Here is a 9,840-nt window from a genome sequence, read left to right as displayed (position 1 = left end):
GACACTATCAAATTTACAGTAAAATAGGAACAGAGGCAGCCACTTGATTTTGCACAGGTAAAAGCAAGCACTTCAAATCATCCACTCTTCTCGAACCCTGGCATGCCAACTGTCCATCACAGCACCTTTAAAAGCAGAGGCACAAATGTCACAAGTGTTTGACCATAGGGCTGTGTGGTTCTGGATTTCTTGAGAAAGCCGTCTTTAATATACAGCGTTGTAAGTGTTGCCAAGTTATAGATTTACAGATTTCCTTTTTATACAACAAGTTCAAATGCTGCAACTGTGACACGTCTGTGTCATTAGATATATATATATTCCTTGCCTCGCCCTGCTCTGGACCTAGCACCCCACCCCTGGGTCAGTTCCAGGCCTCACTGTACCACCCCAGTGAGATCATCTCCTCAGGAAACAGGCCACAGGGAGTCAAGTGACATGTTGAGATCACACAGCTGGATGGGGCACAGCCAGGACCCATGAAGTCCTCCAGCTCTTGTTCTTTCCCTGGGGGCTCATCCCAACCCACCCAGCCTCCCAACCGCCCAGCCCGTGGCTCTCAGCCAAATTCCACCTAAAAAGAGAACTTGGTTTCTGGGGGCCAGGATCGCTGTTGACTGCCCCTCCTTCAGGGCAGGAGCAGGGGAGCAACACAGGGTCTCCTGGCCTGGAGGAGGAGAGCAGTGTGTCCAGACAGCCCTGAGATGGGACCTGTGACAGCGATGACACCTGCCAGCCTGATGGTGCCAGCCTCTCTGCCAAACACCTCACCTGCATTCGCTCATTTAATCCCCATCAATATTTATTTATGAGGTAGGTACTATTACCCACCGTTTTACAGATGAGGGAACCAGTTCACTTTCAGAGCCAGGACTGAATCTAGACCTTTGGGCTCTAAGCTCTGGGTTCATTTCAAGACACACAGCCTATTAAATCCTTGTTTGAGAGGTCAGGGCACACGAAGATGTCAAGGCTCTAAGGTGCAGCGTAGGGAATGTTTTGGAACAAGTTTGGCTCCTCCTGGATGTGTTGTGCCTCCTGGCTTCTCTCTGGGCACCAAGAGAGGAGGGGGAGGAGAGAGGAGAGGATGGAGGAAGGGGGAAGGGGAGGGGAGAGGGAGCAGGAAAGGGGGGAAGGAGGGGAGGAAGAGGTTAGAAGTGGGCAGAGGCAGAGAAGCAGGTACAGTCCCGTCTGCGCTTCACTGGGGCTGGATGAGGCCCCCTGCCAGGGCAGCTGCAAGCCCAACCCTGTGGGGGCTGCCCATGGTGGCAGGTGTTCTGCTCAGGATAAACCAGATGATGCCACAAACGTTTAGCTTATAATCAAGGCAGCACACAAGCCTCCAACAGAGTGGGGCACAGTGTGGATCTCCACCCAAAAGAGCAAATTGCAAAAAAGCTGGTAGAGTATAAGCCTCTTTTGTAAAATGAATAACCTAAAAGAGTATTCACTTATGAAAAATGACTGGAGAAAAATTCCACAAGCTCAGTGGTGGTCATATCTAGAAGGCTCAGATTAGAGGAATTTTTAACTTCCTGTGTTTTGTATATTTCTATAATGTTTAAATGTTTGCTGATGCATGTGTAATACTTTGGTAATCAGAATGACAAAAAAATGTTTTTAAAGAGAAGGGGTACCCCCCACCCTTCATCCATCATGGTTCCCAAACTTCCAAAACAACCAGCATGTGCTGGTAACTCCGCCTCTGTGTTACCAGGAAGTGTTTATGCATCATAGAGGGTTTTGTCCTGAGTGTGTATGATTAATTATTAAGGAGATGTTGTCAATCCTGTCAGATAAGTTTAATGTTTAGTTTGAGGATTGAAATGTTAAAGGCTTTGTCCACTGACTTTGCACGCTGTTGCTTAGGTGTCAGTTAAAAAGCAATGGAACCAAAGGGCAAGCTGTGATTTTGTTTTGTTTTCAAGACCACTTAGACCTGAAACACTTTTACTATTTATGGCACTACACTGCTTTCCTTATCTTCAAGCTCAGGAAAATAGGTTGTTGTTATAATTACTGATCCAGTGAGGAAAGGGAGACTGTGTAAGATGCAAAATGAACGATAAAACACATGATCCGGGCTTCCCTAGTGGCGCGGTGGTTGAGAGTCTGCCTGCCAATGCAGGGGACACGGGTTCGTGCCCTGGTCCGGGAAGATCTCACATGCCGCGGAGCGGCTGGGCCCGTGAGCCATGGCTGCTGAGCCTGCACGTCCGGAGCCTGTGCTCCGCAACGGGAGAGGCCACAACAATGAGAAGCCCGCGTACCGCAAAAAAACCCAAAAAAACAAAAAAAACACATGATCCAAAAAACTGAGTAGCACTGATGGCAGGTGGAAAAGGAGGCCCCAGGAGTGGATATGGGGAGAGTGAGAGTAATAAAGCTGAGCTTCCTGGAAGAGGTGGGCCTGTTTGGGAGCAGGAAAGAGTAGAGAGGAGGGCATCATTGAGGAGGAAGGCAGATTCACTTATGAGGCAGGAGCTCCGCAGGCCAGGCCTAGAGTGGGGCCCACTTGCCCCGTTTCCTCTTTTCCCTGAGAGAGGCTGGGGTCCCTGCCCCGGCCGTGGCCCTGGGCTCTGGAGACTGTGCTGGACAGAGCCAGGTGGGAGGCCCAGCCAGCTCCAACTCTGGACTCTGCCCAGGAATTTCCACTGAGATGAGAAGACAGGCCAAAGCGCAAGCAGGTTGGATCCAGCCCGTCCCCGTGGAAACGCGTGCTTCCGTCTCCCTGAGAGGGACTTGTTGACCACAAAATATGTGAGTAGGAAGAGGAGCCTGCCCCTCTCCGTGCAGCTGTGTGTCTGTGTTTGCGTGTGTGCATGGGTGGCTGGGCTTTCCCAGGCTCTGCCTGTGTGTGTACTTCCCTACGTGGGCCTGCTCACATGTGCCCTTGCATGTGTGCTCCTGGGTATGTGAGCTTAGCCAGTCTGGCGCTTGGACAGGGTAGGGTGCTACCCAAGGGGAAGAAAAAGAGAGGGGACAGGAGTGAAGAGAGATGGAGTCTTCGTAAGGGCTCTTATTTACAGATGAGTTTAGGCCTATGAACTGAGCTTCAGCAAAGAAAAAAAAGAAAGAAAGAAAAAGAAAATAAAAAAGGACTATATTGGCTCCTGTAATTGAAAAGTGCAGGGGTAGTACTGGTTTCAGGTATAGTTGGATCCAGGGACTGGAATGTTGTCTTCAGGATATTGTCTCTCCATCTTTCAGAGATGGGAGAGTGTAATACAATGAAAATATCACTTAATGGCAATGGTTTTAACCTGTTGCGGTGAATGATGAAAGCTAAGTCCTGTCTTCAGAAAAATGCCTTTCAGATACATACACATGCTATACATAATTCCTTCCTTTCCTTCTCTATGAAGTGGGCAGACCTTGCCCTGTTTCTGCCTGACCTCCCAGATTTACAAGGACTTGCCTCTCACAGGTTCAGGAGTGCAGGAAGGGGGGGCCTTCCTCTGTCACTGGGGCCCCTGGCACAATGAGGGTTGAGCTCTGGGACGGGAGAGGCTATGCCAGGCCACTGTTCCCCGCTCCCCGCCTCCTCCCTTCCATCCTCTGCCCTTCGCCCAGCCCCTCATCTGGGTCCTGCCTGGCCTCCCCTTTCAGCTTTGGGCCCTGACTTTGTCTTTCAGCTGCAAGGTCTGGCGCACGGAGGACGACACACTGAGACTAAGAGAGGCCAGCTCTCTCACATCAGCAGCTGGTGGTTTGGAGAACCTGGGGGCTGAGCTGTTGGAAAGCCTGGTCTGTCCCCTCCCCCACGTTGGTTTGGCCCCTCCTGGTAGGAGGGGCCTTTTTTCATCATCTTCCTCCCGCCCCCACCTCCTCCTCACCTCTTTGCTTGAACACTTAGGACCCCCGCAGTGTGTTGACCTCCTCCACACAGAGCAGCCCCCTTAATCACTCACTAAACATCTGTGCACACCTATCATGTGCCAGTGTAGCCTGCCCTCGTCAGAAAGGTCAGGGAAGGGCTCTCCCAGGAAGTGACATTTCAGCTGTGATCTAAATGATAAGGAGGAAGGGGCTTCCCTGGCCATCCAGTGGTTAAGACTCTGCTTCCACTGTGCGGGGCGGGGTGGGGGGGGTTCGATCCTTGTTTGGGGAACTAGGATCCCACATGCCTCACCGGCACAGCCAAAAAAAAAAGAAATTAAAGGATAAGTAGGAGAACCCTCATGATGGGGGAGGATGGGGACTCTCTGGGGAGCCGTCAGCCTCTGAGGAGCTGGCAAGCTCGTCCTTGCTCTGGAATGGCCAGGTTGAGGCCCTCCACTCAGAACTTTGGAGCCCAGAACTAGGGACCCACTTCCCTCCCAACCTCCCCTGAAGCACAAATATCCCTCCTTCATGCAGGCCATGAGGATGTGTCTAGCACAGAGCCTAGCACACAGTAGGTGCTCAAAGTTTGGAATTTAAGTCCCCTCTGGTTACTTCCTGTGCCCAGTCCCCACCCCAGCCCACTCCCGAGGCGACTGTGGGCACGCTGGTGGCAGCCTGGGTCTCTCCGCACTCCAGGCCCCCAGCTGTAGTTCTCGCGGGAGGCGGGAGGCACACTCCGGTCCATCTCTGGTGGCTTTAGGAGGAAGGCTGGGACCCTGGCACAGTGACTCAAGCCCTGCAGAAGTCAGGGACAGCGGGAGCAAGGCTGGCCTGGAGCCCTCAGGGTGGTAGGTCGTCTCCAGGAAGGATGTGGGCTGGCCTGGGGAGGAGGCCCCTGTGGGGAACCTGGCCTCCTGACAGGGAAGGGGCTCGCTGGACCTTTGCTGAAGAAAGGAGTAAACATATTTTAGCCAACAAATGAGTCCTGCTGACCTCTGCCTCAGAGGTGAGCCGGGCCAGAGGTTCGGAATCTGCTTTGAAGCAGCCAGAATGAAAATCCCATGGTGGACCCCAATTTATATTGAGGAGCTGCTCTGGTTGAAGTTGGATGGGGGCCCTGAGCCAGCCTGGTCCCCTCTTTACTCCCCATCTGCCTTCTACCCTATTCGGTCTCTGGGGCACCTCAGGGAACCTTGAAGCTTAGTTTGAAAACCCCTAGACTGGGCCAGGCCCCTCCTTTCACATGGGGAGGCTGAAGCCCAGAGAGGGAGAGAGATGGACCCAGGTCACACAGGCAGCAAATCGAGCCTAGAGCTTGGCCTCCTGACACCCAGGCCTACTGGGGGGGTCCTGACTGGCCAGATCCTGAGCTGATGAGAGCGTGTTGCCAAAAACTTGGCTTCTGCGCACTAGTGCCAAATCGAATCTTGGAGACAGAGTTTTGGGTGAAGTAGAAAAGCATAGCTTTATTGCTTTGCCAGGCAAAGGGAGACACAGCCGGCTCCTGCCCTCGAAAACTGTGTGTCCCCACCCAGGAGGATTTGGTGAGGAGTTTTATAGCAATGGTTCAAGGGTGGGGTTGCTGACAAGACTAGGGTGTGTGCAGGGCCTGCACCCCTTTAATTTTGTTTCAGGTAATCTTCTTGATGAGTTTCTCTGGTTCCTTTAATCTGGGCTCAGGTGGTCTTTTCTGGAATGAAGAATGCTGACATTTCCCATCTGTTGGGTTTTAGTTCTGTAAAGAGCTCAAAGATATTGTTATGTGTTTCCCTTGAAGGGGACCCAGGACCCTGCCCCAAGGTTGCACTGTTGTTTGTTGGCTGCTCCTCCCTTTTCTCAGCATCCCTTCCCTTCCCTGATTAGCAACTGTTTGAATCTGCCCTTTGGGACTCAGGGAAGGTCATGGAGGCTGGAGTCTGTTCCCTACAAACAAGAAACGGGGGACATAGGCTTCTGTGCCCAGAAGGCCCCTAGGGTCCTGCTCGGTCTCAAGCATTCAGCCGGGTGGGGTTGCGGATTCCATCTGTCTGCCTTGGGACGAGATTGAGGAAAAATGCCTCACTTAGGAGGTGGGCGGTGGGGACAGAGAGAGGGGAGAGAGTTTCCTTTAAAAAGTGACTGGTGGCTGTATGAGTGTGAGTAAGCATCTCCTACGTGCTCAGCCAGGGAGACCACAGAGGTATTCAGGTACCAGCCTTTCCTCCAGGGACAGACAAGTGACCAGTGACCAGACAAGAATTGGCATTTGCACCGGGTCTAGAAGGCAGTGGGGCTGTGTGACGGCTGCCAGTGGACTGTTCACACTTCCTCTCTCTGGGAGGTGCTGTTGACTCAGAGGATGATGTCCCACAGGAGTAAATGCAGAGCTGGGCACCTCCCCACTTTGCTCCTCAGACAGTTGGAAATGGGACAGGGGAGGGGAGGCAGCCATCGTGGTTTGTGCATTTCTGTATGTTGGTAAGGTTCTTCCTTATTGTCTCAGTTTGTTCCTTCCCAAACCCTGGAGGCAGGATTATCACTGGGGTAGTGGTGCTCCTCCAGGCTGAGACACAGCTGGTACAGACAGAGGCCGGAAGGAGTGGATGGCCTGAGCCATTCCTTAGTTTGCTCTGGGCTAGGGTTGCCCTGTAACCCTGTGGGATGTCAAGGCCAGTGCCTGGCTCGCCCCATGTTGCCATTTTACTGGGGACGTACCTGAGTGGCTCCTACCTGGAGGTGTTGAGAATCCCCACAGGGGTGGGAGTCTGGGGGCACCACTCATAGACCCTGCTGGTCTTCTCCCCAGGAGGAGCCTGCAGCCAGCCCTGAGGGTGAGATGCTTCTGCAGGGAGCATGCACAGCTGCTTTGATGGATCTGCACAGGCCTGCTATGTACTGGTGAGCTTGGGGCCCAACCCCACCAGGGAGATAGTCACTCCTGCTTAGCCCCATGGCTCCCACCACCCAGGTTTCAGCCACCTCCACCCCAGTCATCCATATCTCAGGGCAGGGTCATTCACTTACCCAATAACTCAACAAAGGTTTGTTGAGCACAACAAACCTCAAGGCCAGCTCTCGTTCCAAAAGCTGGGGAATGAGAATTGAACCAGACCAGATCTTGTTCCCAAGGTACTCTCTGATCAGTAAGGGAGAGGGGAACAAATATTTCCACATGATGCCAAGAGCCATCTGGGAGCACCAAGGAAGGATGTGGGGGTGATCAGGGAGGACTTCCAGGAGGAGGTAACATTCCAGTCTCACAGGTTGAACAGGAGTTAACCAGGTAAAAGGGGAAGGACAATAGGAGTGAGAAGGCAGAGGAACACTTGAGCAAAGGTGAAAACCTGCAGTATGTGGGCAGGCAGCTGATAAACATTCAAGTATGGCTGGAGGGTAAAGTTCTAGACCGGGAGTGCCAGAGGATGAGGCTGGAGGGATGAGAAGGGGCCAGGTATTGGGAGGGAGTTGGAGAAACTTGGATTTTACCTCCAAGGCCAGAGAGAGCCATTGAAGGATTTAAACCGGGAAGTGTCAAGTTTGGATTCACATTGTGGAAACCCAGAAGAGGCAGGCGGGAAAGACGGGAGGAGATGTTGAGGACCACATTCCATACGGGAGAAGATGAAGTGCTGGAGGATGGAAGGGGGTGGATTTGAGAAATCTTCGAGAAGCCACACCAGCCAGACTTGGGAGCTGATCCCCTGTGCAGGTGAAGGAGGCCCTGGAATCCAGGATGCCTCAGGGTTCTGCTTGGACCACGGGGGTGGTGATGCTGCCCGCCAGAGCCAGGGAACAGGGGTGGAGGAGGGGATCTCAGCAGGGAGGGGGATGGAGAGTTGTTTCGGACAGTGTGTTGGAGGTAACCGCTGCCAGGCCCTCCAGGAGGAGAAGAGGTTTCCCAGGGGTGCTTGGAGAATGAACTGAGAGGTGGTTTGCAGATGGAAACCTGGGGACCAGCCACATGGAAGGAATTAGAGAGGAAGAGGAATCCTGAGACAACCTGAGAAGGCGTGCAGGTGGGGGCAGCAGCAGGACACCAGGAGCAGAGTCGGTGCAGAAGCCCAGGGAGCAAAGGGTTTCAAGAAGGAGGGGAAGATCACCAGCATCTCTGCGGTAAGGGGACCAGCAGGCCAAGGATGGAGCAGTGTCCGTGGGATTTAGGGACAAGGAAGTCATGGTGACTTAGGGTGGACTTGCAAAAGCTGGATGGAGAACAGGAGGAGAGGCAGTGTAGACAGTAAGTCTAGACAGCTCTTGCGAGAAATTTTTTAATGAGAACTGGGCGGGAATATTAAAGGAAGGGTGTGGCAGTGTCAAGGAAGGGGGTGTGTTTGTGAAGGGAGACACTTTGACTGTGTTTATGAGCTGAGGCAGGGAGTTTGTAGACAGAAGAGGAAGAGCGAGGAGGTGGAGATGACTGGTGGAGCAAGGTCCCCTGGGCACGGGGAAGGAGGGGTCCAGGGCCCAGGCGGAGAGGCGGGTCCTCACGGCTGGAGGCTCGATTTGGCTTGGCAGGTGGGAGATCTACAGGGGAGGTGGGTGTGGATGCAGAGGCCTTCGTGGGGACTACACAGGGGAGAGGACATGGAGGCATGACAGCAGGGGCCCCAGTCTTCATGATGAAATCAAAAGCAGGATGCCCTGCTGCGATGGGGCTGGTTCATGGCCCTGACAGCTTCCTCCTCGAGATGTCGGACACCGCGAAGTCTTCCTTTGGCAGGAGCTGAGCAGGGCCGTCTTGGTTCCCCTTGTGTCCACCTTCACTCAGACTCAGATTTGTTTCTCTTGAAGAAATGATTGAATTCCTTCTAGCAGATAATGGAAATGACCTACCATATCCTATTTCCACTTTTGTCTTGGCTGTCAGGAACTCAGTCTCAATCATTAAATCCTCCCTTACTTTCTCCATGTTTGGGATTTTGATTTCCTCCAGCTCTTTGATATCTTTATTGTATCACGTCTTCTATGGCAAGGCTCTCCACGTACTTCCTGAAGTAGGTGTGGTAGAGAAATGAAGCTCATGTCCTCAGCACTTAGTCTGAGCCGTAGCAATGGCTTCCTCACCTTAGGTGGGCTTTCTCCGTGGATGCAAAGATAACACTGGAGGCTGACTGACATGGAGGGCCTCAGTGTCCCCAATCTCAGAAGAGTGTACCTCTTGCCCATATTTCCAGCCAAGTCCCTGGAGGCCTTTGATGGGCCTAGCTCAGGTCATGTGCCCATCCCTGGGCCCAGGGTATGCTGTGGTCTCCCACCCCTGACGTGGGTCAGACACCGCGGGACCACATGGGCTAAGAGTAGGGAGGGGGTGCCCAAAAGGAACAGAAAATCCTATCACCGGAGAGGTGAATGGATCCTAGAAGGATGACAATACTTCCTAATACATGTTTCTCCCGTGTCCTGCCTGGAGGACTTGTCCACACAGCCCTCTCTCCTGCACGACATGCCAGTTCCTGCTGGCCACAGACAGACCCAGGTTGGAATTCCAGTCCAGTTTCCTCCCTGTGTGAGTCACTTCACTTCTCATCTCTAAATGGGGATCACCACAGTACCGACCCGTGAAATGGGTGTGAAGAGTAATTCTGGCGGTGCTATAAGTCGTGCTGACCTTGGTGCCTGTCTCCCACCAGCTCCCCCTCCTTTGACTTCCCACAGCCCTATGCCTGCATCCCTGGCGCTGCCCTGCAGAGCCTCACCTGTGTGCTTCTAACTAACCCCCATACAGGTGTCCCAGCCCACAAACTTCTGCGTCAGAGAAAAGTAACTTTATTTTCCATAACTCGACTTATGGAAAATAAAGTTTCTATTTCAATTTCATTGTTCCAAGTGAGGGATAGGAACTGAGCGTCTGTCAGTTTGGAATATGCCTTCACCTCTTTCCTCAGGAGTCCCTGGGGGTGATTATCCATGATCAGTTCTCAAGGGTCTGCTAACCTGTCCACTTCCCCAACTGGTCCTGGGTTCTCTGCCGCTGCAAGTAGCCATGGAGACACCCCCATCTCCATCGTGGGCCTGTTCTGGTCTCCTTTCTCTCTGAGC

The 9,840-nt window shown here is 52.9% G+C and overlaps 1 protein-coding gene and 1 long non-coding RNA gene across 2 annotated transcripts in view; both read left to right on the top strand.

The window, feature by feature from the left end:
- LOC309801832 lies at window positions 1-2,894 on the top strand. The gene is made up of 3 exons (XR_014293670.1): window positions 1-57; window positions 603-810; window positions 2,643-2,894. It is a non-coding gene; the product is annotated as an uncharacterized lncRNA (long non-coding RNA).
- Window positions 2,895-2,995: 101 nt separating this feature from the next.
- SLC28A1 (solute carrier family 28 member 1) overlaps window positions 2,996-9,840 on the top strand; it is a gene marked incomplete at both ends in the record, with an annotated part of 46,478 nt that continues 39,633 nt past the window's right edge. The window contains 6 exon segments of the mRNA XM_082618725.1: window positions 2,996-3,006; window positions 3,633-3,744; window positions 4,583-4,603; window positions 4,606-4,670; window positions 6,608-6,668; window positions 6,672-6,699. Of these exon segments, the coding sequence (XP_082474851.1) occupies window positions 2,996-3,006; window positions 3,633-3,744; window positions 4,583-4,603; window positions 4,606-4,670; window positions 6,608-6,668; window positions 6,672-6,699 (298 nt within the window).

This window comes from Mesoplodon mirus, assembly GCF_964341445.2.
Source record: "Mesoplodon mirus genome assembly, chromosome: 4".
Taxonomy (NCBI): domain Eukaryota; kingdom Metazoa; phylum Chordata; class Mammalia; order Artiodactyla; family Ziphiidae; genus Mesoplodon; species Mesoplodon mirus.
The sequence above is the reverse complement of the archived record's forward strand: the minus strand, read 5'-3'. Positions and strand labels throughout refer to the sequence as shown.